A 27,884-nucleotide genomic window follows, 5' to 3' on the forward strand; every position below is an offset into this window, starting at 1 on the left:
CTCTGGTGAGGCCAGAGAGGGAGGGTGACCCAAAGGAGCCCTGGGAGCCAGGCCAGGAAGCCAAAGAGGGCAGTGTTGAGCCACAAAGCCCCAGAGAGGGCTGGAGAGGCCAAGGGGTCCAGGAGGGCCTGGTACTGGGGCCTGGTCTCAGGTGGGTCACTTGGGTCACATCTCTCCTTGTGCAGCGCTCAGGGTGGCCGGGGCCCTCAATCACCACCTGCCCCTCCAAGATATCGCCAACTTCCAAGGCCCTCCTTCCGTCCCTCCCACCCATCAGAATCCACCTCACCCGCCCATGCCTAGGCGTGTCCTCCTGGCGCCCAGGGAGCTCCCCCGGGAGGTGCCGCGGGTCGGGACAGACAGGCAGCTGTGGCGGGGAGAGTGACAGGGCAGGAAGGGGCATGGAAAGGCTTGAGGGCACAGGAAAGAGGAGTGTACGAGTGTCCTGGGGCTGCCATCACAAAGAACCACAAACCAGCTAGCTTCAAATAACAGAAATGGATTCTCTCCCACTTCTGGAGGCCAGAAATCTGAAATCTAGATGTTGGGGGGCCACGCTCCCTCCAAAGGCTCTAGAGGAGGACCCTCCCCTGCCTCTTCCAGCTTCTGGTAGCCTGAGGTGTTCCTGGGCTTGTGGCCACATCACTCCAGTCTCTGCCTCCATCTCCACACGGCCTCCTCCCCTGTGTGTGTCTGTCTGTCTTTTCTAAAGACACCTGTCTTTGGATTAGGGACCACCGGGTAATCCAGCATGGGCTCATCTCCACACCCACACCTTCATCACATCTGCAAAGGCCCTTTTGCCAAATGTGGTCACATTCACAGAGCCTTGGTAGACATATCTTTTGGGGGCCATTATTTACCCCACTACAGGAAGGGTCTGGGATGACTCCCCGGAGCTGGCCTGGCCAGCTGGGTGGGCGTGCTGCACTTACAGGCCTCTTACGGTGGCCAGACACTGCAGGGCTGTGGCAGTAGGGGCTAAGGAGTCAGGACACAGTCCTGGGAACAGCAGGGAGGGCTCAGGAGGCTGTGTGCCAGACGAGAGGCTGAGGAGGGTCTGATGACCACCGAGGCAGGGTGGGGTCAGCGTGGGGAGGGGAGGCAGGGGTCGAAGAGCCAGTCCAACCCGCCATTCCAGGGCCCAGAGCCTCCCGCCCTGCATCCTAGTGTTCCAGGAAAAAGTTACCAGGACGTTTGGGTTTAATTATTCCTTTTTCCTCTCCCCCTTTGCCAAGGGGGCAAAGGAAAGCAGACAGCAGCTGGGAGGGGCCACCCAGCTGCCGTTCCACTCCCACCGCCCGCCCACCGTGGGGCCTGGGCAGGGGGCTGGCGGCCAGTCAAGCAGGGCTGGCTTAGCCCCTGCTGCTCCTTCGGGGTCAGGAGGCGTGGGAGCTGCCCAAAGGGCTGACTCCGCCCATTAGGGCTGGAGGATGTCACTGGGAGAAGCCACTTGCACTATTTTGACCCATTCTAGAAGCATCACCAGCCTCTGCTGTTGCAGACCTGCAGGGTCTAGGGTTAGCTTTCTGGCTGCTGGGGTGAGGGCCTCAGGGAGTCAGGGTCCACCATGGAGCAATCAGGGGCTCACAGTGGCCCAGCGGAAGGGGGCAGCCTGAACTTCACCATAAGCCTCCCTGCAAGCCACTGGACACCGAGGGCTGCTTGATCCCTTAGGGTCCCCCTGGCCCTGACCTGGGAGCCTGATTTTTCTCTCCCTCCTCGCCTGACTTCTGCACATCTGCTGATAGGCTGGGAGAGGCGGGAGGCCGAGAGGAGAGCGAGGGATGGAAGGAGGGGCTGCGAGGCCGGGAACCACTCCACCACTCTCTCTCCAGCTTTTCGGCACCTCCATCTGAGCTTCCTCTGTCAGGTGTCAGGCTTAGGAGCCTAGGAGGCCCAGTGACAACACACAGAGGGAGGGAAGGAAGTGGGAGAAGGGTTGGTGTTCTCCACAGTGGGGGCTGGTGTCGCTAGCGCTGCAGGGAGCAAAGGAGGACCCCACCCAGATCCCCTCTTCCTGGCCTGGGGGGAGAGAGGACACAGAAGCCACACAGAGAGTTCCAAGTCGCTGCTGCCTTCTGGGAGCCAATCTCCACTCTCCTCTTGGGTGTGGGCCTGGGGACCCCATTTGGGGCTCCAGCCACAGCTCCCTCTGCACCTGTGTGCCCCCCCCCACAGAAAGCTGGAGACCCTTGACCTGTCCCACAACAGGCTGTGCACGGAAGGTGTCCACGGCGTGTCCTTCCTGGGCCTGCGCACCTCCCTGGCCGAGCTGCTGCGGGATCACACACTCTCTGCTTATTGAGGAGGAGCCCGGGCCGAATTCCCCTTGATCTTTGCACCACTGGGAGAGAGATCTAGAAGACCCTCTGCTTCTGATCCGTCCACTTCCCATTGACTCACGGAGGCTCCTTCACTTAGCAAATGGCCCTGCCAGGAAGCAGGGTGGCGGCACCGGTTTGTACAAGAACGTAATAAATGCATCTCCTTCAAGCCCACGGGCTGGCCTCCCTCACTTCTGGATCTAAGCCTCTGCCTTTCCCTCTTCCTCTCCCCCATTCTGTGTCCCAGGACCCTCATCCTGGTTTCCCCTATGCCCACCCAACCCAGGCCGGATCCCAGGACCCCACCCACAGCTCACAGATGAGAAGCTGAGGTGTGGGCAGGTCAAGTGACTTGCCCAAGGGTTGTGCCCCATGTGACCTGGTGCCAGTGGAGGGTGGAGAGTAGCATTCATTCAACACTATTGGAGAGTGAGTGCTTGGTCTTTGGGAGGCCAGGCCTGGCCCTGGGGACCCAGCAGTGACCACTGCCTGGCCAGAGTTGCTGTCTGCCTGAGCAAGGTAAATCCACCGTGCTGACCGAGCTGTGTAACAGGAGCCCCCAGGAAGTGACAGCTCAGCCCTGCCGAGCCCTGAAGATGGGACAGGCCAGCCACGCTAGGTGGGGATACTGGATCTGCAGAGCCCTCTGAGGCCACTGGGGCAGTCGCCCTGCCTGTATGAGGGGGGCCACCAGGAACAGCATGGGGTCACTGGGTCAGCCCCACAGCTCATGATGCCACAACGGGACCTCAAGCAGCAGGGAGCATGATGGGTCCAGCCTCTGCCCTGTGGGGAATTGGGGGGCTCCCAGTGGTCTGGGGACTGAGTGACAGCCATGTGACAGCCTCAAGGACGCAGCAGGAGAGGGACCAGCGCCGTTGTCAGGGCTGCAGGGTGCGGGCTCCGGCTGGGACCTGGGCCTAGGAACTGAGTCTTGCCTGAGATCTGACTCCCCCTCCCCCTCCCTCGCCCCCGCATTCTCAGCGAGAAAGGGCCAGACTCTGGTGGGGGACGGGGAGAGGCCTGGGAAGCTGGCGGCTATTTGCTTTGGACTCATCCCTGCATTCCTTCTCCTCCTGGGCCTGGGCCCACAGATATGGCACTTCCTGTTTGGGCGGGGTCAGAGGTCAGCAGCCCTCGAGGCGCTGGCCCCACTTTCCCAGCTCTCACGACCCCTCCTCCCAGCCCGGCCGCCCCAGCCCCTGTGCCTCCTGCTTGGTCACCCTGCAGCCCCCACTCTTCCCACAGTGCCCGAGGTCAGGCCCAGGAAGCTCAGGAAGTGTAGGCTGGGTGAGCCCCGCCGTCCCCCTTCTTACCTCTATGAGCAGAGGGGCAGGGAGGCCCCAAGCCTGTCGGTGCACCCTGGCCCCGGCCCTCCCCTGGCCATGGGGAGGAGGGAAAGAGGAGAGGGGCCCCCGCAGGGGTGGAGGGAGGCAGCGGGACAGGCAGGCCACCCACAGGTGGTTCCTGGGTTAGTCCTATTTCTCAGATAGGAAGGGCATGGCCCTTGGGGCTGCTATGGGGTGGCAGAACCTCAGCGGGGGACCAATCTTTCTGTGACCTTCCGAACTCTGCTAGCATTTGAGAAATCTCCCTGGGGAGGGGTGGGGCAGTCTTGGGATCGCCACCTGGTCCAGGGAGAAGCTGGCAGCCACCACAATGCAGGCCCAGCCAGGCTCTGCAGCTAGGCTGCTCCTGAGTTGGGGCAAGAGGAACGGGCCTTTATGTCTCGTGTCATCATTAGCTGGGGCTGCCCTGTGAAGGGGTATGGTCGGGGCAAGGGTGCTGTCTTCAGTCTAAGAGTCCGGGAGCTCAGGGCAGGGAGGTCCCAGCAGCTGGAGGCCAGGAGCTTCGGTTGTGCGGGGAGGGGCTAGCTAGCAGCCAGCCACCAGAGTCTAGGCCGGCACTGCAAGGGACATCCACCAACAGAGCCCAGCCTGGGGAGCACACACAGCACAGTGGTGCCCATTGCCCTGCCGCTGTCCTGGGACCCGCCACTCACTCATGCCTGCACGGGCCAGGTGGCTACCATGCTCCTCTTCAGGGCAGGAACTGGCTCTGGCCAAGGGTACAGCAGTGGGTGCAGCCCAGTCAGTAACCCCAAAGCACTGGGCATCTGAGGGGACATTGTAGTGACGATTGTAGTGGTGGTGACCACAAGATAGACGTGACTAGGGTCAGGTGGCAAGAAGGGAGGCACTCATCAGTCCCCAGCTTGAGATGAGGGTACTGAGGTGATGGGGGTGGGATTGAGGGTAAGGACAGTGGGGACCAGGAGGGGCACTCATAAGGCTGACAAGTTGGAGGGGCGGAGAAAGGGGACAGGGAGCCATGTACTCCTTGAGGCTGGGACCTTACACTTTTGCTCCCCTCCTGCTGGCCACAGTCCCAGAGTCTTGCCCATCAGCCTCCAAAGTCTTCTCCCACCTGCCTGCTTCTCTCTGTCCCCACTGCCCCCTGGCTGGGCTCCCCACTGGCTCCCTGCCTAGTGGTCCCCACCCTGTTCCTGGCCCTCCCTCCTGCCTCCTACCCCATGTCTTGGCAAGCTTCACTCAAACCCCCTCCTCCAGAAGCAAGCCCAAGAAGGAGTGTCTAGTGTGCTGGGGCCTGTGCTTGTGCCACCCCCAGCCCCTACCCCCACAGCAGCTGCCACCATGGTGGCCACACAGAGACAATCTGGGAGACGCTGGGCTGTCGGGCTCTCGGACCAGACGCTGGCCTCTACTGGGCATCTGGGCCAAAGATTGCCCTGGCTGGAGTCAGGGTTCAGGAAAGGACCCAAGGCTGGCCCCGCTCTGCCCACACCTGAGCCTCCCAGCCCTGCAGGCAGCAGGCAGGGCTGGGCTCCACTCATGGGATCCGGCCTCCTCCAATGGCAAACTCCAGGGGTCCTGGGGTCCCTCATGGCCTCCCTGTCTCCTTGAGTATGAATCAGTACAGATGCCTCCCGTCGTAGAGCTCCTGTCCACCTTCCCTCCCTGGCCACGCCCCAGACCATGCCTCTCTAAAGATAGCTAGACACAGGCTGGGCCTCTGCGGAGCCCCCTTCGGGTCCTGAAATTACAGCCCTGGTGGCCCGAAGGAGAGAGTTGCTGTGTGATTATGTCCTCGGGGGAAGGTCAAAAAAAGCTCCTGGCATGGAGAGTGCCAGCTCTCACCAGCCACGCCTCGGCCATCCAGCACTGGGAAGCTTCCAGATAGTGGGGGCTCAGGGACCACTGAGCACCAGCTCAGCCATCTCTTGGACATGTTGGCAGCAGCCTGGTCCATAAGTGACCCGCTCCCCACACCCAGAAGTTCCCCCTGAGCATCAGTTTCATGCCGCCTCAGGGCTCCTGGTCATCTCCTAAGTGGCCCTTGAGCGGGGGCAGGGCTACCCTCTGGTGTCTGCGGATCTGGCCCTCATCCTGCCCCTGCCCATCCCCTGACGGTGCAGGCATTGGAGATGGACAAAGCCAGCGGGCTGGGAGTGAGGTCTGCGCAAGGCCGTGAACTTGGAGGCGTTCTGGGCAGGGTTGCTTGCTCAAAAAGTGACCATCTTGATGCATGTTACACATCCCTGGCTAGGAATTTGTCCTGGAGGTTGAGGCATAAGGGTGGCCCCATGGGAGAGAGAGCCAGGTGAGGGAGCACTCCCGGGAGCACTGAAAGGCTGCCCTGGGTGCCACCTCCTTGCCCCCCTGCCCCTGACCCACACGCACACTTCTCACACTCCTCTGGCACCTTATGCTCTGTGGGGCGGCTCCCTGTTCCCCGCTCCTTTCTCAGCTCTCCCCTCTGTCTCTCCTGCCCTTCCCCTCGCACTGTCCAACGTTGGCAGGGAGCATGGCGGAGAGAGGCCAGGAAGAGCCCCGGGAGGGCTGGCAGAGGAGCCCTGAAGCCCAGGGCCGGGGCGCTCTTCTTTCCAGGCTGCAGATCTCGTGGGACAAGCAGCTGCATGGGCTGGAGCTCCCGCAGGAGCTCTATCAGGAGCTGCCACCTCTGTAGGACCCTTTACAAGCCCTTGGGAGCCCCTGCACCCTGGGCCACCTCCTTGGCTCTCAGGCTCTGCCCTCCAGGGACTTACCTCAAAGGCCAGCATTTCGTGCCCCTTGGGCGTCCTGCTTCTTTCTTGGGCTTCCCCCTTTAGCTTTGAAGCCAGGGCACAAACAGCTGCAAGCCAGCTGTGGGGGGACAGACCACAGCTGACACCAGGCCTTCTGCACACACAGGCCAAGGGGGTGGCAGCTGGCTTAGATCCCCTGCTCGGGGGAGGCAGCCTCGGAGAGCCGCTGGCCAGCCTTGCCGCCCTCCTGTCAGCCCCCTTCCTCCCCAGCCCTCTCCCCTCCCATAGACATGTGCCCTTGCCCTGTCCTCCTGTCTCATGACTGTCCCCTTCCTCCACCCACCCCTGCCACCTTCCAGCACCTATCCTGGGGTATTCCCGAGGCAGGACAGCCGCAGCCGGCCGCTCAGGGCTCTCCTGGCCACAGGTCTGAGGAGCTGGGCTCATTCTCAGATGGAGAGGGCCAAGTTCTTGGCTCCATCAGGAAGGAGAAGGGGCCTCCTGGGTAGAGAGGCGACTCGAGGCTGATGCCAGGAGGCTCACCTTGTCTTCTATAGCCCTTTGGGGGAAGCATCCTTGCCAGGGCTTTGGGGGCCTGTCCAGTGGGAGGTAAGAGAGCTGTGTGCTGGCCTCCTTCTCAGGAGCCTTGGGGAGCCCAGGAAATGCCTGCTCTTCCTTCCTGCCTCGTCCCCCATGCCTGACCTCTTCCCTGCCTCCTCCCAGCTCTGGGAGGCCAGAAGAGCAGGAGGCCGCCTGCTCTGGCTAGCCTGCAAGGACGCATGTTCCCAGCACTGCTTCAGCTGGGATCCAGGTTTTTCCTGTACTGCAGAGCGCACCGAGGCCTGGGGAGGGGCGAGAAGGAGGGGGAAGTGGGAAGGGGAGGCCCAAGGACTGAGGTGCTGCCTGGCTGGTCTGGGAGTGGCCCCCAAATTAGAGGGCTAGGCCGAGTGACTCAGTGGGCCCTGGCCGGGCGTGCAGTCATGGCTTATTGCAGACTGTGAACCACAGACACAAGAACCTTCCAGGCACAAGAACCGTATTTATGGAAGTATTGCCCCAGAGGCACCCCAAACCATGAGGAAGAGCTCCCAGGTGTGTAATGCCCCCCCATACCTCATCACTATGCCCAGGTCCCCCCCAAGAGTGCGCCTGGCCGAGACCTGAGGGTGAGGTCTGTGCAGGGAGACAGGTTCTCCCCCGCTGCCCCCCACACCCTCCACACCTAGCCTGCACAATGGCCCTCTTCCCTGCCCAAGTCTGCTCCAGGTCACCTCTTTCAGGAAGCTTTCCCGAGCCTCTGGCGATGTGCATGGCTCTGGAGAGACCTGAAACCAGAGCGGTCCAGTCCCCTCCTTGTGGGACTCACAGCCCAGTTCCAGGAGCCTAGTTCCGGGAGCCCCGGAGTGGGTCATGGCAACTGCTCCCAAGACTCCTGCTGTCCTCAGGGCTGTTCACCCACTGGGGCTCCTGGGCCCAGTCCGCAGCGTGGTGCAGAGCAAGGGAGGGCTGGGAGTGGAGGCCGGGTGGCAGCACACTCAGTGACAGACTCGGGAAAAGGCTGCTCAGGCAGTAGGTGGCCTTATGTGGTTTTTCCTTCTTAAAAACAGCTTTACTGAGATGTGCTTCATACTTGCCCATTGCCAAAGGACGATTCGATTGGATAGTTCGTACTTAGCATATTCAGAATTGTGCGGCCATCGCCACGGGCAATTTTAGGACATTTCCATCACTTCAAAAAGAAGCCCACACCTTTAGCTATCACCTGTCTGTCCCCCATTCCTACCACTGGCTTTCTACCTTGCGGGGGGACCTGCTCCAGTCAGTGGTCTTCTGGTCTTCTGCCACTGGCTGCTGCCACCGGGCAGAGGCCCCCTTCCTCCGCCCAGCTGCTAGTCCGCCCTCACCGCCTGTGCCCTGCTCTCTACCAGCACATCACCCAGGAATGAGTTGCAGTCTGGCTCCAAACCCAGTGCCGGATGGGGAGGGGCCGGAGAGGGGCAGGGGCAGAGACGAGACCAGGCGACCATGAGGAGGGGACGCTGGAGCTCGGTGAGGCTCCATGCGCTCACGATACTGCTCTTCCTACTGACAGATGCGTCTGAATATGTCCACCATGAAAAGTAAAACACGCAACCCAGCACACAGACAAACCGACCCCGCGTGCTCCAGTCTCCTCATCCCAACCCCGAGAGCAGGAGGGAACCGGGTCCCCAGCCTCGCCCCATCCTCTCTCTCTGGCCACCCTCCACCCTCGCCCCTTGGAGCCTTTTCTCTCTACGTGCAGTTTTCTCTCGGGGTCTTTCCCGCTCTTGGTCCTCCATTCTCCTTTTGTACGTGTCAGTATTGCTCACTATAGGTTTCTTGCCACATCCAAACCCTCACCTGTGGCTCTCGGAAGCTGCTCTTCCTGGGGGAGACATGGGACACCACTGGACAGGGAGAAGGTGTCGTGCTAAGGACCTGGGCCCTAGACACAGGCAGAGTCGCTGGGACCCTCAGGAAGTGGCTGAGGCTTGCTGGGCTGACCCAGTTAGCCTCAGAAGTGAGCAGAGCAGGATTCAGCCCCGGGGGAAGTGCCCACCCACAGAGGGGTTGTCAAGTCCTAGGGGACCTGTCAGGATTGAGCAAGATGGATGACTCGTGAGGCAGGCTCATCTTCTCTGAATCGGCTTCCCCACCGGCTGCTTCTCCAAGGCCTCAGGGCAGGCAAGGGACGGAGGACCCCCAGAAGCTGTGGAGCCCTCCTGCCAGCCCCAGCTGGGTCCCATCCTAGGACACAGACAGAGGAGAAGGGCTGGGGTTGCGGGGAGAGCGCACAGAGCCCTGGGAGCCTAGATCAAGCTCTGCGATCCCAGAGAAACCGCCCCTTGTTCAGGGCCAGGCGCTGCAGCTTCTGGGCAGGCCCAGGACAGGATTCCAGGGGCCACTCACGGGCCTATCGGCCCCAGGCCACCTCCCCCTCATTGGCCTCCCCCTTCTGCCCTCTTTCCTTCCTCTGCCTGGCGGGGTGCCAGCGAGCGCCTCAGTGTCCCCATCTAGGCAGTGGAAAGTTTGACTCTCTGAGGCGTGCCTGCCCAGGGACTCCGAGGGTCCTTGTGTGAGGGAGCGGGTGTGTGTCCGTCTGCTGCGCGCCCGAGGCGGGGGCTGGGGGGCTGCGGGGCTGCGGGGGACGGGTGCAGCTAGCCCAGCCGTCTACAAGAAAATTGCTCCCTTTGAAGCTGCCAGGGGGGCTGGCCCCCTCCGTCCCTCCCTCCCTCCCCGCCCCACCAGCCCCCTCCCTCCGTTCCTCCCTCCCCGCCCCCTCCCCGCCGTCCCCTCCCCGTCCCGCCCGCCCAGCCTTTAGCCTCCCTCCCGCCACCTCTGTCTCCCTCTCTCCAAGAACTGCCCAGGAGTGAGCAGCTGCTCTCGGTCGGCCCAACACGAAGACGTACGGACGGCCTGACATCCCAGCCCACCAGCTAGCCAGCCTGAGCCTGGCCACTGCCCCTCCCCAGGTAGGGACCCCAGCCAGCCCCGTGCCAGCACCGCGCTGTCCCACGCTGGCCTCAAGCTTCCCTCACTGTCCCCTGGCTCTGCCGCCCTCTCACCAGCCCAGGGATGCCTCCAACCCTGCCGCCCCCCACCAGCCCTGTGCTGCCCTGGCCCTGTTGCCTCTGCTGTCCCAACTCTTGCTCCTGCTGTCCCCAGTGCCCCTGGCCCGCTCCCCCTTACTGCCCTCTCCTGCCCTCAGGGTGTCTGCGGATTTCCAAGGCACCCCTTGTAGGCTCCTGGTCCGCGCCCCTTCATCGCCACCCTGCGGCCCCCTGGTCCTGTCCCGTTTCTGCCTCTTCTCCCCGCCCTCTTGCAGGCGCCTTCCCCTCCCCCCTCCTTGCCTTCTCCCCCCTGACCTTGCTCAGCCTCGTCCAAGTCTTGTCTCTCTGCTTCCCCCCTGGGTCCTTCTCCTTGGCTGCCGCCCAGAGCATCGCAGAGGCAGAGTTGGGTGGCTGGCACCCCAGCTTCTAACGGCCCTGGCCCTTCACTGCAAGTCCCAGGAGCACCCTCTACTCCCGCCTGCCTCGTCCTGCCAGGCGGCGCCTCACTCTGGGGCTTTGTGCCCGGCCCAGGCCGGGGAGGATCTCAGGGCGCCCGCCGGGCACAGCATCTGGGAACAGTCCCCAGCTGCCTGATATTCCTCGCTCACCCACAGGCTAATGCCATGCCTCTACTTCCTCCTGGGCAAGGTGTGGGCAGGTCGAAGGAGCCCTGGCTGCAGGGGCCCTGAGTGGGGCTGCCTGGGTGGCTCAGTCTTGTCTGTCCCCAGAAGCCCCTTAGATTGGGACTCACAATGGGCAGGAGAGGGGAAGGGAAGAAAATCAGGCAACTGTGCCGTGTTCCCTGGGACAGACTTGGTTAGGAGTCCTGGAGAGGAAGCAAGAGAGAACGGAACTATCTGGGTGCCCCCGAGTGCCCTGGAAGGTTGGGGGAGGGGAGCGCCCCCTCTGCTCCGTGGGCAGGGTGGGCCGCTGGTGAGCGAGGGCTGCCCGAGTTGGTTCTGCTGAGCTGCAGGAGCAGGGCAGGGTGGCGGGTGGGGCAGGCGGGACACATCCTGCTAAGCCACTCAGGTCCCATCCTCAGGGGGCTCCTGCCTCTGTGCCCTCACCCCTCCCTGGCCTGCCGACTCTTCCCCATAGTGACTGATTGGGACTGAGGCAAGCTGGAGGTGCTTGGGGCCTTCCTCCATGCCATGCTGGGAAGGTTCTCAGGGACCGGCATCCATGGGTGCAGGAAAGCGCCTCTTGGCAATATGCAGCCTCCTGGGCCCGCCACACCCTGGGAGAGCTGGTGTGTGGGCAGGGGTGCCTTCGTGTGGAACATGCCCATGTATGGCTACTGTGGGCCAGCGTGGGTGAGCATTTGGGGGCAGGCCTGTGTGGGTGTATCAAAAGGAAGCCACAGGGCTGCCTCCAAGCCATGGGGGCTGAACAGCAGGAGCAGGATGTGAGCCAGGGAGCAGAAAGGGCTGTTGTGGGCAGCTGGCCAGCTGGGAGTGGCAGCCCTAGGCTCCCTGGCCGCTTGCCCACTGGCCCACCTTCGATCCCCAAGGACCCGAGTCACCATGGGTATTAACCTTCCCACCATTTCTGCACGCTGCCCCGGACCAGGGACCAGGGTTCCCACTGTGTAGATGGGGAATCTGAGGCCCAGCCCCTTCGCACCAGTTCTTTTTAGGAGCTCATAGAGTCGGGGTGCTGGCCCCCTGACCATCGTGAAGGGTGACTTATGAGCATTGGTGCAAACCTCTCCCCAACCCCACCGAGAGCCCACAGCTGTTGATCCCAGAGGAGGGATGTGTAATGAACCCACACTTGGCAGTTCGCACCCAGAACCTCCCCAGAGGGCTTCTGGTTCCTTGGCTCCCTGTGCGGGGGGGGGGGGGGGGGGGGGAGTGGGGACAACGCAGCAACAGCATGTCCCAGGAGTCATCCCACAGCCCCAGCCTTGGGGACTCTGATGAGATACCTGCCAGGGCCCCTCACCTTCCTCGCTCACCCCAACAGCCCCGATTGTTAGCAAGGTCTTCCCACACCCACCGCGGCCCCCTCCCGCTCTTCCTGCCCTCAGCTTCCAAGCTGGCTGCTGAGCTCCGACAGCCCCGCAGCCCCACTGGTGGAAGGGGGACGCCCCAGCCCAGGGCCCTCGCTCACACCGAAGGGCTGTGGGGGTGATGGTGGCTCTCCTGGGCACCCTGGCATGGGCTGGGGGGTGCAGAAAGGGCATGGGCTCCCTCCAAAGGCAGGCCAACCCAGAATCCTGGGGCTCTGCCTCTCCTCCTCATCGGTTGGGATCTGGGGGGGGGTCAGTATGTCCCCAGCCCCCATTCTCTTCTGCTCAGACAACGAGCTGGGGGAGATCAGGGCCCACACCTCAGCCACCCCCAGACCCCTTTCTACAAGTCTTAGAGAGACTGGGGGAGGGGGGCGTGCAGAGGGGGCTGCCCCTGGCCTGAGGTCTGCCAAGCCTAACTGGCCTGCCACCCTATGGCCAGGCTCCTCTCCAGCCTTCCAGAAAGAACCAACTTCCCAGTGCTCCCTGGGGAAGACGTGGGGCTGGATCCTCTGGGGGTGGGGACTGTGCTTGGTTCCCTGTTCCCCTTCTAGGCTGGCAGGTCCTGGAGTGAAGGCCCTTCCCCAGTTGGAGCCCACAGTTAGAGGGCTCTCCAGACCTCCTTCACCACCTCTGGGACTCCAGGCTTCCGGAAACCACCCCAGTCCCCCTTCCCCACACTGTTTGCCTTCTTCCCGCACCCCATCCCCCAGGGTGGCCATGAAAGGGTCTTCTTGCCCAGAGCCCACTGGCCTCAGCTCCCTGCTTCCCACCTGCTCAGTTCCAACCCCAGCCTGCCAGCCAGGCCCAGTAAATGTGCCCACCCCTCCCCCTTGTGGTGCATATCTCAGATTTAGGGACCCGAGGGCTCTAACCCAGCTTCCTTGCACCAAACTCTCCTGAGCTCAGCAGAAACACCAGCCTGGGCTGAGCAGCAGGATGAAGGGTGGGGGCTGCGAGAGGTCCCGGATGTTCCCAGGCTCCCCAGCCTGGGCGTGGGGCTAACCCCGGACTCCACGGGACTCTTAATTGGTCCCTGCTTCTCCCCCACAAACTGGTAGGTGCCCCAGCCCTGTGTGATTCTGTAGGGGCCGGATGGCCAAGAGGAATATAGTAGGCAGAGGCCCAGGTGGCCACAGAATTAGGGATTTGGTGACCAGAGGTCAGACCTGAAGGAGAGGGGCAGAGACAGAGGAAGCCCGGGAGGCGAGTGCAACTTTTATCCTCTCGCAGACTGAGTCCCTCTTGGCCTTGACTGCTGTCCCATGGCCTCAGATGCTTCCTGGCTGCAAGGAGGCACACACCTGTGGGAGCCCTAGCCACCCTGGGAGACCTGAAGATGAACAGGCTCCTGGCCTCCAGGCAGGCCAAAGAGGCTGGAGCTCACCCCAGCCAGAACCCCTCGCCGAGAGTGGGGACCTGGTGCAGGGGAGGGGCTGCAGGAAACCCTGGGCCCGGGAAGAGAAGGGCTACACGGTCTCCCCTTCGGCCTCCCCGCCAGGTGCCTGGCAGCTCTCCCTTCCAGGGGGCAGGCCAAGCCCCCTTGCCTTGGCCAGCTGGACAGGGGAAGGAGGCAGGCACAGGCCCCCAGGCTCTGGGGGCCACATCAAGAACACCTCCCCTGGGGCCCCCAAAGGGCTCAGAGGCAGCTCCCTTGCCCAGCTGAGACACAGCCACTGCAGGAGATCGCCCTGCAGACGGCTGTGGAAGCAGCAGGGCTGGGGCTGGCCTGGTGGGTGCGCTAGGGCTGAGGAGGGGCTCCTGGCTTCATGGCCAATGGGGAGCAATTGACAGTGGCAGCCAAAGAGAAGTGCCGTGTTTCCAGGCAGTGGAGGGGGTGAGCTGCAAAGGAATCTTCTCCTGCAACGCCGGGGGATGGCCAAGCCGCTGCAAAACCCAGGGAGTACGAGCCCTCTCAGCTTTGGGGCCTCCAACGACGTCTCCAACGGCAGAGGGCAGGGCCAGACACATGGGTGGGTAGATAGGCGACAGCGCAGTCCCAGCTCTGCTGTTTCTTCACTGGGTGGCCTTGGACAAGAGTTCTGGGCAAAGTGTGGGCCTCGGTTTACCCCTTCATCAAGTGGTAGAAGCATCACTTCCTTCTTATGGTCAACAGGTGGACTAAGTAAAGAAATTACTTGAGTCCCTTGTCCCACACTTGGAAAGTGACAGCCTATACTCACACGTGGCAAGAAGGAGCCCAGGATTTCTTCAGCAAGTGGGAGGAGAAGGGAGGGTGTGTGGCCCAGGCACAGAGGGAGCAGGAACTCAGGACCCACAGCTGAACAGGGTGATTTGCTGTTTGACTCCTTTCCAGAGGTTTCTGGCAGCGTGAGACAGGGGTCAAAAGCTCCCCCTTTGTGCGCCCAGCCACTTCACCACCTCCCCAGTGCCAGCCTCTTGCAGCCTCCAAAAGTCCAGCCTGTTCCCAAAGTCTGCTAGAGCGCAGGACACAGCTCTGTCCACTCAGTCCAGCAGTGCCTGGGCCACTGTGGGAAGGAGCCGTCCTGGCCAGCCACGCTCAGGCATTTGTTCCCCTTGCAGTGTGAAGGGCACAGAGGCAGTGGTGGTGGGCTCAGGGTGTGGCCCTCTGCAGCCACCCCAACATACGCATGCACGCATGGGCTTTGCAGAGCCATGGGTAGTACACGTCCCCTCTCTGTAGTCGACACCCACATGTAGGCTGGAGACACCAGGGGCAAGCGGGCTGGGGCCTGGGAGGGCAGAGAGAGCAGGCCGTGTGTCAGTCTGGGCACGAGTGCCCACCTGCTGGTTGAAGCTGTGTCTGGAGGGCTTTGGTGGCCAGAAGGGAGGGAGGATGTGTGCAGTCCCAGGAACATGGCAGGGCTGGGTGGAAGGCGGCACACGTGTCAGAGTTCAGGTCGGGTTGCCTGGTGGGGCCAGACGCCCCGGGCTGAGGCCATGGAGACAGCACCCGGCGTCTGCTACTTGGCAGCCATGAGCCACACATCTGCAGGCGAGCTCCCAGGGCCCGCCAGACCTCAAGTCCTGCTCCTGCCGCCTTTGGCCTGGCCTGAATGCCTGGCACAGCCCTTCCATGTTCTCAGAGGCTGCCAACGCATCTTGTTTGGCTGTGACCTGGAGCAATCCTGCGCGGAGGACTGCGCTGGCTTTCAGAGGGGCAGACAAGGAAGGCCCTATTGGGGTGGCAGCGGAGGCTCCAGGAAGCCCAGCCTCTTCCCTCACTCACACCTGCGGTCGCCAGTCTCCCCTTTGCTCAGAGCACGCTTTGATGGGGCTTAAGGCCTCCCTGCAGTCCCTCCCCGAAGTCCTTGGGGACATGCCAGGGAGACTGATGAAGGGAAATTGAGGCCCAGAGGCCCCAGCGCTGGTGAGGAGGTGGGGACAGGAGGGACTTGCTGTGGGTCTCACAGTGTCTGTCCATGTGGAACTGCCACTTCCTGGGCTGCCACCCTGCCTGCCTCCTCAGTGTGCGTGCACGTGCGCATGTCTACACCGTGGTGGGGCTCAGTGTGGGGGGGGGAGTCAGGGCAGGCTGCGCAGGGCAGCCGGTCCTATCTACAGCAACTCCCCCCCACACACACCACACTCCAGGATTCCTCCCCCAGTCTCTCAGCATTGCCCAGAGACCACCCCAGCTCCCTGTGGCTGAGGGGCGGCTAATGAAGGGCAGGGCAGGGCCGAGGCCAGGTGGCTTCTGGGCTGAGAGCTCAAGGTCTAGAGTCGCCAGAGCTAGTCCAAGTCTCAGGCTGAGTGACTTGGAGAAAGTCAGTTCCTCTCTCTAGGCCTCAGTTTTTGCATCCATAGAATGAGAATACTAATTGTGCCAGCCGCAAGGCAGCCTTTCTCCTGGGCTCCTCTGGCTCTGTGGGGGTCCCTTGCTGCCTCCTGTGGGCTCAGTTTCTGCCCTGCCCCCTCCCGTGCAGAGTTCTGTGCACTGAGTCTTGTGCCAGGAAGCCCGCCTGCCCCCCCCCCGCCTGCTTCTCATGCCCAGCCATGAGCCATGGAAAACCAGCCCCTTGGGGGCCCCCAGACTTACTAGATCATCAGGCATGGCTGCTCTAAGCTGGTGCATTTCCTTAGAGCTCACGTGCCCCCGGGGCTCCTCCCGTGAGCCCACCAGGGACCCCAGTGACCAGTCTTGTCTTGGCTGGCCTTCCCAGCGCCTGTGTCCTCTCCTCTGGCGGAGCGGACCCGCCACCCTAACCAGCTGCCCACCTTTCCAGAAGTGCCCACACAGGCTAATGTATGGGTCCTGGCAGACCCCAGGCTGGCCACAGGTAGATGGTCCTCTGCCGCCCCCCGACCCCCATCCTCCCCGGCATCGGGCGGGCTGGGAGAGGCCTGTCTGCACCAGCCTGTCCCCACAGCTTCCCCTGGGCCTAGCCGGACCATCCCCCGCCCCCCACCTGTGCAGGTGGACCGTGAATCCAGAGCCTTCCACGGCTCCATCTGGGCGTTCCAGCCCTGACTCATCCCCCTGTGAGGTAGTGGCTTTGGCAGGGGGCGGGCAGTCTCCTCCCCTCTCCCATTCCATCTTGCTTTCCTGCCTTCACCCTCCCCTTCCTGCTCCCTCCCACTGCTCCTCCTCCTGCTCCCACCCTCGGACGTCCAGCGGCACCCTGGCAAGGGCCTGCACGCGGCAGCACGGAGGCCCTGCCCTGCCCTGCCCTGGGGGTCGCACACGGAGGGGGGGAAGGAGAAAGCCGGCGCTGTCCAGGTAAGCGAGCTCGGGGCCTTCCACCTACTCAGGGGCCAGGGCCTCATGGGTGCTCCCTCGAGTCCTGCTGGCCCTGGGGTGTAACTGTGGGGACTCGAGGCCCAAAGGAGCAAGGGAGGCTGGGTGCTCCCCCTGTAGGGGCCTTCTGGTGACCCCAGGGTCAGTGCCAAGTTCAACTGTCCACATGAGATGGAAACTGAACTAAGCCTTGGGCTCTGCACCCCACTTTGCTGTGTGACCTGGGGCCATGGGCTCAGGAGGGCTGTGGGGTCTGCCGGGGAAGGGGACTCTGGGGCCAGCTCCAGAGGGTGCTGCACTCCCTCCGCAGCAGCTGCAGCCCCACGGCAGGCCCCTCTGTCTGCAGGTACAGATGGGGCCAGGGCAGGCCACAGGAGCCACTCAGGAGGGGGATCCAAGTGGATGCCTCCCCACGGGGCCTGAGGAGCACCGCAGGGGCAGCAGGACAGGCCTCCATCCCAGCCTCCTCCTGGGATCAATGGGAGCCGGAGTTGCACAACCCCAGGTGCACCCGAGGCTGGGAGGCAAGCAGGCCAGGGAATCGGGGAGGTGGGGTGCTAGGAGAGGTAGGGTGCATTCTGGGCTGCTGTGCAGAGCAGCCCCTGGACGGGGGCATTGTCTGACGCAGGAAGAAGGAGCAGGCAGATGTGGGCGCGGGGGCAGGCTCAGGCAGGGCAGCTTCCGCAGCCCCACCCCACCGCCTCAGCCTGGGGGGCCTCCAGACAAGCCCGACCCTGCCCCACGCCTGGCAGCTAGTGCCTGCTCCACTCAGGGGGCCTCCCGAGGGGGCCCAGGTTGTGGGCACGAAGGAAGGGCAGGAGCAGATCTGGGAGCCTTGGGGCTCAGGCCCAGGCAAGGGGAGGCTGGTGGTCTGGAGGAGGAAGCCAAGTCCCCCAGGAGCAGGGCCTCGGCTCACGGCTGCCTCGGCCGATTCCGCCCCCAGCCCCAGAGACTGCCCCTCTCCTACCCAGCCTGCCGCCCGTGCCTCGGCTGCTAGACCCTCTCGGAGAAATGTGGGCATGGCGGGAGGGGGGCTTGGGCAGGGAAGGACATGACCCGTGGTCGCCTAACTCAACTGTGTGCGCCTTGCCCTGAGCCCAGAACTCTGGGGAGGTCTTGGCGCAGGTGGCCAGAGGTCTTGGCGCAGGTGGCCAGCGTGGCATCCTCGGAACTAAACTCATAGCTTCCCCTCCACCTCCTCCACTCAGCCTCCCTGACCCACACCCCACCCCAAGGTAGGCTGCTGGCTGACTCAGTGGCGTGGGGGCTGCAGACTTGCTAATTGGGAAGACACTGTATTGCTCAGTGAGGCCAAGTATTGCCTGCGGGTGAGGGAGCGACAGGAGGTGCCCTCCTGGCCAGCAGCGCACCCCCCATCCTGCCTGGTGCCTCCTGCCCACGCCCCCTCCCTCTGCTGCCTCCTGCCCCAGGGCCTGGCTGTCCCTAGTGAGGGATGTGGGACACAGTGCCAACACACCAACACACACACACACACACACACACACACACACACACACACACACCAGCCCCTGGTGCTGGGAAGATGGGTAGGAAAGAGCCCAGGGCGCAGGGGCTGATGACGGCCCCTCCTTGCCCTGTCTCGCAGGCATGTCCACCATGCGGTCCCTGTGGCTCCTCGCAGCTCTGCTGGCCCTGAGCCAGGCCCTACCCTTTGAGCAGAAGGGCTTCTGGGACTTCACCCTGGACGACGGGCTGCTCATGATGAACGACGAGGAGGCTTCGGGTGCCGACACAATCTCGGGCGTCCCGGACCTGGACTCCCTCACACGCACCTTCAGTGCCATGTGTCCTTTCGGCTGCCACTGCCACCTGCGGGTTGTTCAGTGCTCTGACCTGGGTCAGTCCCTGTGCAGTGGATGGTGAGGGGTTCAGGAAGGCACATGCCCAGCCTGAGAGCCCCTACTAAGGGGGACACACGTCCGTCCTATGAGATGGGCATGAAAGGGTGGGGGCAGGGATGGAGAAAGCCTACACAGGCTTGGGATCGTGCTGTGGGGGCGTGAGGGTGTCCAGCTGTCTGGATGCAAGCAAGTGAGGGGTGAGCAGAGCCTCTGTCCGCAAGCTCTGGAGCTTGCACCCATTTGTGGCAGAGTCCCTGTGTTTGTGTCGGTGTCCCTGGCCCTCCACGCCAGTGAAGCTAGTAGGCTGGGTGGGCCCTTGCTCACACGGGTGACGGTGGCTCTGGCCCCAGGTCTGAAGGCTGTACCCAAAGAGATCTCACCTGACACCACACTGCTGGACCTGCAGAACAACGACATCTCCGAGCTCCGCAAGGATGACTTCAAAGGTCTCCAGCACCTCTATGTAAGCCCCCCACCCACCCGCCTCTCCTGCCTCACTGGGTCCTTTCTGAGCAGCTAGGAGGAGTCAGAAGGTCTGCAGCTAGGGGTATGCATCCAGATGGGTGTGTGTGCACGTGCGTATGGGGTGTGCAATGGCCTCGGGGATCCGTGGAGTCCTGAGAGGAGTCGAGCTAGCCCTGGTGGAGCTCCCTGGGGGTTCTTCCCCATAACACAAGAAAAACTGACTTCATTGTAGCCAGTGTACAAGTAGGGAAACTGAGGCTCGTAGAAGCGGTGTGCTGTGCTGGGCAGCAGTGCATGGCTGGGGCTCCCTCCCCTGCACTCTGACCTCCCTGAGACTGAGCCGGGCTCGGCTGTGGACGGCAAGCTCAGGAAGCAGAGCACGAAAGGAGAGAAGGGGCAGGGAGGCGGTGCGCTCACCTCCGTGCCACCTGCCTCAGGCCCTCGTGCTGGTTAACAACAAGATCTCGAAGATCCATGAGAAGGCCTTCAGCCCCCTGCGGAAGCTGCAGAAGCTCTACATCTCCAAGAACCACCTGGCAGAGATACCCCCCAGCCTGCCCAGCTCCCTGGTGGAGCTCCGCATCCATGACAACCGCATCCGCAAGGTGCCCAAGGGTGTGTTCAGCGGGCTCTGGAACATGAACTGCATCGGTGAGTGCGGCCCCCACCCGGCGCTGGGCCATCCGGGCAGAAGCCTGGTGGGCCTCATGGAACCTTCTCGAGGCTCATCTCAGGGCATGGGGAAGAGAGACCCGGGGACAGCCTTCAAGGCCCAGTTCAAGAAAGAGTTTTTTGAAAATAGTCAAAAGAAAGTAGGATGTACTCGAATTTCTCAGCAAATCCCCTGATGCGGGCTATCATGGAGACCTCCAGGACCTGCCAGAGGGGCTGGGGCAGCTTTGGGGAGCCCCATCTTCATCTCTGGCTCTCCTACCTTCCCTCTTTCTCCCTCTGCCCCTGGAGGCCAATGCCAGGGCCAGTGGCTTTGGGGCTAGAAGTCTTGAGCAGCTAGGAATTTGCAATTAGCCCAGCAAATTAGTGCAACTGCTTACAGGAGGAGATAGGGAAGCTGGCAATTAGCATGGCCTATCTGTCAGGTGAGCCCAAGGCCGGAAACCAGCAGGCCATAGAGGGGGTAGAGTGTGGGGCGGCCGCCTGGCTCCAGGGCTGAGGGCGCCTCTATCCTAGAGATGGGTGGAAACCCTCTGGAGAACAGTGGCTTTGAACCTGGAGCCTTTGATGGCCTGAAGCTCAACTACCTGCGCATCTCAGAGGCCAAGCTCACTGGCATCCCCAAAGGTAGGAAGGTGGCCCTTCCTACCCGCCCCCCCACTTGCAGGGGCACAAATGGGCAGAGCTGGGAGAAGGCCTAGAACCATCTGGGCCCGCCCAGTCTACTTGGGGAGGGACTCGGCAGCCCCCTCCCCACACCCACAGCAGAGCTGGGGCCTCAGCTCCCAAGTACCTGCACTCACCTCATGCACCCGCTGTTCTGGGCAGATCTCCCCGAGACCCTAAATGAGCTCCATCTGGACCACAACAAAATCCAAGCTATTGAGCTGGAGGATCTGCTCCGCTACTCCAAGCTGTACAGGTGAGGATGGGGGAGCCAGCAGGGTGGGGCATAAAGGGGCGCTGGAGACTCCCCATGTCTGTCGTGTGGCCTTTAGAGCCCACTCCGCTGTGCTTCTCCCTCCGGTCCCAAGTACATCTCGTTCTCCCATTCGCAGGCTGGGCCTGGGCCACAACCAGATCCGGATGATTGAGAACGGGAGCCTGAGCTTCCTGCCCACACTGCGGGAGCTGCACCTGGACAACAACAAGCTGTCCAGGGTGCCCGCGGGGCTCCCGGACCTCAAGCTCCTCCAGGTGAGGGCTGCGCGGGGCGGCCCGGGGGTGCCGGGCTCTCTAACATCGGGTGGCGGAGCAGCCCATGTCCCCGGGGCTGTTCCTCGGCTCTGTGCACAGCAGCTGGCCAGTCACTCCTGCTGTCCTCATCTGGCAAGGAGCAGCCCCAATGCTCCATCCCTGAGGTCCAATGCCCCCTTTTGTACGGAGCCCTGCCACCCTCCACCCACAGAGGAGGCGGCGAGGGCACCCCCCAGTGCACATCGAGGAGGGTGGCAAGGGCTTGTGAGGGATGAGCAGGATCTGGCCTGGTAGATCTCGGAGCTGAGGTCTCCTAGGCGGGTCAGACACCAGAAAGCTGCGGCAGTGCCTGCAGGTGCACAGATCCGTGCCAAGACAGGGCCAGACCAAGACAGAAAGTGGGCGGATGGGGTGCAGGGCCTCTCCTGGGGTTCTCTCAGGGGCCAACATCCCTGGCGTGGCCTCCAGCCACGTGGGTGAACTTGGTCTTGCTCAGCCCGGCCCTGGGCCTCAGCCTGTTCCTCAGCCCCACTCACGCATGGTAGGAACACCGCCATCACCACCAGCCCCAAATGCAGTGTGGCCCACGCCGGGCAGAGCTCGCCCTCTAGTGGCCGGCATCCTCTCCACCACCACTGGGCTCCGAACCCACCTGCGCTTGTCCCCTCTGCTCCTCCCCAAGACAGCGCAGCTCTAGGGATCGAGTGTTGTTGCCAGAGGGTGAGTGTCCGTGAGGGCTGGGAGGAAGAGGAGGGCACCCTTGTGTCCCACGGGTCTCTGCAGTGAGACGGTGCTCCCCTAGGGGCAGGCCTGCAACCCCGGGAACCCAGACGGAGGACCAGGGGCCTTCTGGGAGCCCAAGTTGCCATTGTTCCTACACAGACATGGTGTCAAGATCAGTGTTTCAAGTGCACCAAATGCACCCCCATGACACCCCCACCCCCACCCCACCTGAGCCCCTCATCCAGTCCCTGGTGGCCCACCAGTGCCTGCATCCTGGCCAACAGCCGCCCACAGACACACCCATGCCCCATGGCTGCTCCCGACCACGGGTGGCGCCAAGGAGGCCGCGCCACGGCATGGAGGGAGGCCGGCCCTTGCTGGGGCCATCAGCAGCACCCACCCAGGCCCCCGACAGCCAGCCTTGCCACGCCCTCTGTCCCCAGGTGGTCTATCTGCACTCCAACAACATCACCAAGGTGGGCGTCAACGACTTCTGCCCCGTGGGCTTCGGGGTCAAGCGGGCCTACTACAACGGCATCAGCCTCTTCAACAACCCCGTGCCCTACTGGGAGGTGCAGCCAGCCACCTTCCGCTGCGTCACCGACCGCCTGGCCATCCAGTTTGGCAACTACAAAAAGTAGAGGCAGCGGCAGCCAGCGCAGTGGCCGGTGGCCGCGGCGGGCGTCTCTGGGGAGCACGGCCTGAGGTCCTGCAGGGGAGGCACCGCCCCCTCACGGCCTGGTCCCCGTCCCCTGCCCCTCAGCTTCACGGCTGCCCCGGCTCGCCCACCACCGCTGCTCAGAGACACCCCTACGAAGCTTTTCCTCATTGACCCAAAGCCCAGCGTCCGCGGCTCCAGTCCCAGGAATGCGGCCCACGGGTGTGTGGGCGGGACAGGGTTGTCAGCAGGGCCTTCCTCCTCCTCCTCTGCTTCCAGGCTTCCAGCCCCTGGGCCCCTCCAGCTCCCCGCAGCCTCTCGTGCCCCCTTCGGCCAGTCCCTGGCCTGTCCATCCAGCCACCCTGCTCTGCCGGCTGCTGGACGCCAATGCTCTGCTCTCGCTCCCCCCAGCCCATCTCTCGCCGTCTCTCTCTGTGCCTGCCTTGTGCTTCCTCCGATCTTTCTCACTTCTGGGCTTAGTGACCTGTCCTTCCTTCATCTTTCTGGACCTGGCTTCATCCTCTTCTCTACACACACACACACACACACACACACACACGTGCACACACGCACACACGTGCATGCACACACACACATCTTGACCCTCTGCTTTGGGCTGGGTCTGCTTTCTGTCTCACTAGCCTCTGCCCAGCCCCTGCCCAAGCAAGCCCAGGGTGGCTGCCTCCCAGCCTGCCCTGGCCAGGCCTTACCCCTAAGCCCAGGCACTCCTGGAAAGGCTGGAGGTGGAGACCCAGCACCTGCACAGATGGCCCCGGGGATGGCCACGCTCCATTATCAAGAGGGGAGCCTTTGGCCCTGCAGACCCTGGGGCTCCCTGCCCCTGGGAGAGGCCAGCACCCCACCAGAGCCCCAGCTCCCTGTTTTCATTGGCCCCACCCTCCCCGTCAATGGCTAGGTCTCCCCACCCCTCGCCTTCCAGTCCCTGCTGCAGGGGCTGCAAGCATCACATAGCGCGAGGAGGGGTGCTCCTGAGGTCGGTTATTTTTCAATTAAAGAAACACTGTGCAATATAGCTCTGTGTGCCACGCTCCTGGGGTGATGCCCTCAGAAGGGGGTCCTCCTCACCCTCAGGTCTGGGACTGGACAAGGAGGCCCCAGGCAACCAGGCGGAAGGCCAGGGACTGGCCCCTTCCACCTCCCTTCTGGGCACTTCTGTTGCCAGCTGTCCTCAGACTGCGTTCCAGAAGCAGACCAGGCCTGGGGTGCAATCTGCTCCCAGAATGGAGCGTTTGCCGACCATCCACCAGTGGCAGAGCACCGGGTGAGACACCCTCCAGCAGGAGGGGGGCTGGAAATGCAGGAGGGGCCCTGCCCACCTGTCTCGATGGAGTGAGCGCGGGGCTCAGCACGATCCAGCATCAACGCCTGGGGCGGTGCCTCCCCATAGTGCCCCCAGTAGGCCACACTGTGTGCCAGGAGAGCCAAGCGCGGGTTGCAGTGCACTGGCGCTGGCTCCCAAGAGACAATCCAGGTCAGGGCTGGGGAAGCCTGCTCACTGGGGATGCAGGTCTGCCTTGGAAGGGGCAGCATGGAGGGGGACAGTGCCCAGGTGACCACAGACTAGAGCCTGGCTGCTCTTCCCTTCGTTCCACATGAGGGGCCTCCAGCTCAGGTGGTGAGAGCTGAGGCTTCCGTGGGCAGCCATGGCTGCCAACAAAAACAGCAGGCAGGGCCCGCTGTGAGTGATAGCCCAGAAAAGACACAGCCCAGAGGCGCTGCATGTTGGCTCCTTGCACACTGTCCTGCCCTTGCACCTGGCTTGGCACCGGGGTGCACAGTGTCCCCAGGTTTCTCCTTTTGGGGATGGGAGGTGCTGCTCAGCGCGGTGGCCCAGCGATAGAATGTCACCCATCGGCATCATAGCACTATTCTGGGGCATGTGCTCCATGGCCCGGCAATCTCTGCTGAGCTGGGCAGACACAGGGCAAGGGCACTGGCAGGGGACCAGGAATCAGGGCCTCGGTCAAGTCCCCTCGCTAGCCAGTAGGAGGGGCAGCCAGAGCCAGGGCCTGGCAGAGACGGAACCATGGAGCCTCCGCCCGTTTCTCAGGGAGGGCCTGTGGGTCCGGCACAGCCCCCCAAATCTCCGTCTTCTCTTCTTGCTTCCCTCCAGCCTTCCAGTCCTTGCTTTCCTCTCTGTCTCCCTCTCATCCCACAAACTTTCACCAAGCCTGACCTCAGCATGTCCCAGCTCCCAGATGCAGTGGGGGAATGGTGCCACGACGAGCTAGTGTGACAGTGTTACATGGGTGGCGAGTACAGAGGAAGGCGTCCCGCAGGCAGCACCCGCACTGCCCAGACCAGAGTCGGCAAGTGGCCCAGGTAGGAGCCCAGGGGCAGACAGGGCCATGCTGGTCTTGACCGCAGTGTGAAGATGAACTACTCAGCCTCACTCTGCTATCAAGTGTGTCGCAAACTATTACATAATAATAAAGTTGAGACTGATTGGGCTTTAAAAAAAAGAACCTCACAGAGACATGAAGGCTATCCCTGCAAGCTGACAGCCCCCATCCCACATCCAGATGGGTCAGAGCGTGAGACGTTGCTCAGGGCTCCGGCTGTGGGAACAGGAGGCCCAGGAGGCGAGGCTGCTGAGCTGGGAGCCGTGGGGCAGGAGGGTGGGCTCAGGAAAGACGGGGCACCAGGGACAGGTTCCAGCCTGATCTTTGCTTGAGTAGGAGCCCTTGGACTTGCGGACAGATTAGATGTGGGGTGAGAGGAAGTGAATGGGCAGGGTGGGGTGTGGGGTTTCAGTCAGGACCATCAGGTTGGTTGTGGCGTCCTGTGGCCTGAGGCCCCTGGTGGGGCACAGGCTGGGGAGGGGAAGGGGGCCGTGAAGAACGCCACATGAGGGCTGGGAGCAGCCTGGACTATGGGACGGCAGTGGGTGCGCAGGTGTGGCTCAGAGCAGGGACCTGGGCTGGGGGCCAGCTGGGGCAGCCACCAGCACACATGTGGATGTACTTACACACATACACAGACTCACAAACATACACACACGTGAGCACACAGACACATACACAAACACAGAGCAGTACACACGAACACGCACACGTGCATACAAAGACAGAAACACATATGCACACATGCACACACAGACACGCAAAAGCACATGAACACATACATGTGCACACACGGATACAGAACCACACACGCACGTGCACACATAGACATGTGCACACATGAGCGCTCAAACACACACGCACGCACGAACATACACACAGAGCAATGAATGCCATTGGCGTGACTCACTTGGGGAGGCCTGTTCTGTGAAAGGGGCACAGAGTGGAGGCAGGGGGCATTTCTGAGCACTTATTGCAGGTCAGGTGCCCTCTGGATGTGGTGGGGCCCAGCTGGAGCCTAAGCTGAATCCACTGCTTGGATTTAGACAAGTCAGGGCTTGTCAGAGGGGCAGCCGGCCAGGTGCCCACAGGCCAGGGCTGGGGATGGGGGCAGGGCCCCTCAGGGAGATAACCCTTCCTTGAAGGGCCTGGGTGGAGGGCCCAGGAGCCAGGGCACAGGGGCTGCTCTGAGAATGGGCACCAGTGTTCATCCATGGCTGGCCTCTCCTGCTGGTATTCAGACTGTGTCCCCAGGGGCTCTGGACTCTAGTCTCAGGAAGTCAGGGACCATAGGAAAAGGCACAGCCCTCTCCACTCTGGACATGCCAGGCAGGGTACCATCACCACGGAGAGCCCTTGTCCCCTGGGGCCCTGGAGAACCCAGGGCAACCTGGGTGCTGAAGTGCCCTGGCACCTACTGCATGAGAGGTGGCCAGGGCAGGGGGGGTGCCCAGGGAACTGAGCTGGTCCCTGAGGCTGGGGCCCCACCAGGATGTGCAGGGCCACGCTCCCTCCAAAGTTTCTAGAGAGGGTCCTTCCTGCATCTTCCAGCTTCTGGTGGCCCCAGGGGTTCTTTGGCTTGTGGCTGTGTCACCCCAGTCTCTGCCTCCATCTTCACGTGTCTTCCTGCTGTGTGTGTGCGCGCACGCGTGTGCGTGTGGGTGTGTGTAAAATTTCCCTCTCTCTCCCTCTTATAAGGACACTTGTCACTGCCTACATGGCTTGCCTGGATAATCCAGGATAATCTCCCCATCTCACGATTCTTAACTTAAAGTCTTTAAAGACCCTATTTCCAAATAAGGTCACACTCCAGTTCTGGGGGTCAGGATGTGCGTTTCTTTGGGAGCATTTTCAGCCTGCCACCAGGCTGCAGGTGGAGGAGGCCTTGGGGAAGGGGCTGTGACCTCAGCCAGGGCGAGGGTGGGCACCAGGAGAAGACAGGGGGCCCGGGGCCTCCACCTCAGGGCAGGCTGGGGAGTTGCTGTCCCAGAGAAGGCCATGACAGTCACACCAAAAGTGGCAGGAGGGAAAGCAGGCAAGGACAACACATGGCCTGGAGGCCAAGGGGAGAGGAGCGGGCAGCTGCGGGGCCTCTGCAGGGAGGAGGAGCCTGGTGACAGGGCAGTGGCTGAGGACCTGGGACAGAAAGCAGTCGGGGTGAGTACATGGAAGAGTGCAAGGGTGAGGAGGCCAGGCCAGAGGGCACGGCCTCTCTCTGTGTGCTCCGTTTCTCAGGCTGAGGCAGGCTTTGAGGTATTACCGTGTTGCCCCCGGAGGAGGCAGTTGACAGGAAGCCACCAGCAGTGCAGGAGAGAGGGGCGGGACGAAGGCCTTGAGGTCCCTGAGGAGGCGGGTTCAGGGCATGGGGAGGGTGGACCGGCTTGGGACCGGGGAGGGCCCAGGAAGCAGGGAGGTCTGTGCCGCTTGGCCAAGCGCCTTTCCGCTGTCATACCCTGGGGCTGGCTCCCTAAGTATTTTCCAGTGCAGAAGACAGGGCTTGGTGTAATGAAGAACTTTCTAGCAAAGCTTTCTCCACCCACCTCTTTACAGATGGAGGAACCGAGAGGGACCAGCTAGTGAGCAAGGGCCAGCAGTGACCCTGGCAGAGTTTGCCTGGCACCCAGGCCTCGTCACTCCCAGGCCTGGGCCCTCTGTCCTGGCTCTAGGGCTCCAGGCTGAGAACCAAACAACTCAACCTGCAAAGAGGGGACCATCCCCTCCCCTGGCCCTTAGCTGTTTGGGGACCACAATTTGCTAGGGACTGGGGACTTTCATGACACCTAGTTCCTTGGCCATGTGACTTTGGCCTTGGTGGGAATTCAGCACAAAAGTAGGTAGCACGACCAACTCCTGGCTGGGCTAGCCCCGGACACTGCTCCGGCCGGGCGAAGAGATGATGCGTGTGGGCAGGTAACCTGCCGCAGGTCTTCTCCCCCAACCTGCCTCTTCCTCCTGGCGAGAGAGGGCCTCGCGGGACACGGGGTGGGCGAGGCACGCACAAGCGCGTTCCAACCAAAGGAGCAGTGCCGGTCTCCTGTGCGGACAGCAGCCATCAGTTAAATGAGCACGACCCAGGGCGATCCACATGTCCCATGGTCCCCAAAGGAAGGCCATGGCACAGCCCCGAGGGATTCTCCTCTCTGCTCTTCAGCTCTCACAGCTACTCCCAGGCCTTTACGTATGGCTCCCTCTCCTCAAGACCCCATTCTTCTCCATGGGGCCCCTTTCTGGGTGTCCCATCCCACTCCTGTCCCCCCAGAGCTGCCAAA

General features: G+C 62.6%; 1 protein-coding gene across 1 annotated transcript; it reads left to right on the forward strand.

Moving 5' to 3' along the window:
* The first annotated feature begins 9,793 nt into the window (after positions 1-9,793).
* BGN (biglycan) lies at positions 9,794-23,214 on the forward strand. Its single transcript, XM_063083761.1, has 8 exons — positions 9,794-9,866; positions 18,282-18,533; positions 18,888-19,000; positions 19,440-19,653; positions 20,191-20,301; positions 20,503-20,596; positions 20,733-20,871; positions 22,038-23,214. Exons 2-8 carry the CDS (start codon positions 18,284-18,286, stop codon positions 22,233-22,235), a joined length of 1,119 nt encoding a protein of 372 aa, XP_062939831.1. The 5' UTR covers positions 9,794-9,866; positions 18,282-18,283; the 3' UTR covers positions 22,236-23,214.
* Positions 23,215-27,884: the final 4,670 nt, after the last annotated feature.

This window comes from Cynocephalus volans, chromosome X (genome assembly GCF_027409185.1).
Source record: "Cynocephalus volans isolate mCynVol1 chromosome X, mCynVol1.pri, whole genome shotgun sequence".
NCBI lineage: Eukaryota > Metazoa > Chordata > Mammalia > Dermoptera > Cynocephalidae > Cynocephalus > Cynocephalus volans.

Bases quoted from the DNA above. Each gene is read 5' to 3' on its own strand.
- BGN (XM_063083761.1), top strand. From the start codon at position 18,284: ATGTCCACCATGCGGTCCCTGTGGCTCCTCGCAGCTCTGCTGGCCCTG. The intron at 19,001-19,439 runs GTAAGCCCCCCA...CACCTGCCTCAG, and splicing joins AAGGTCTCCAGCACCTCTAT to GCCCTCGTGCTGGTTAACAA. The intron at 20,872-22,037 runs GTGAGGGCTGCG...CTCTGTCCCCAG, and splicing joins CGGACCTCAAGCTCCTCCAG to GTGGTCTATCTGCACTCCAA.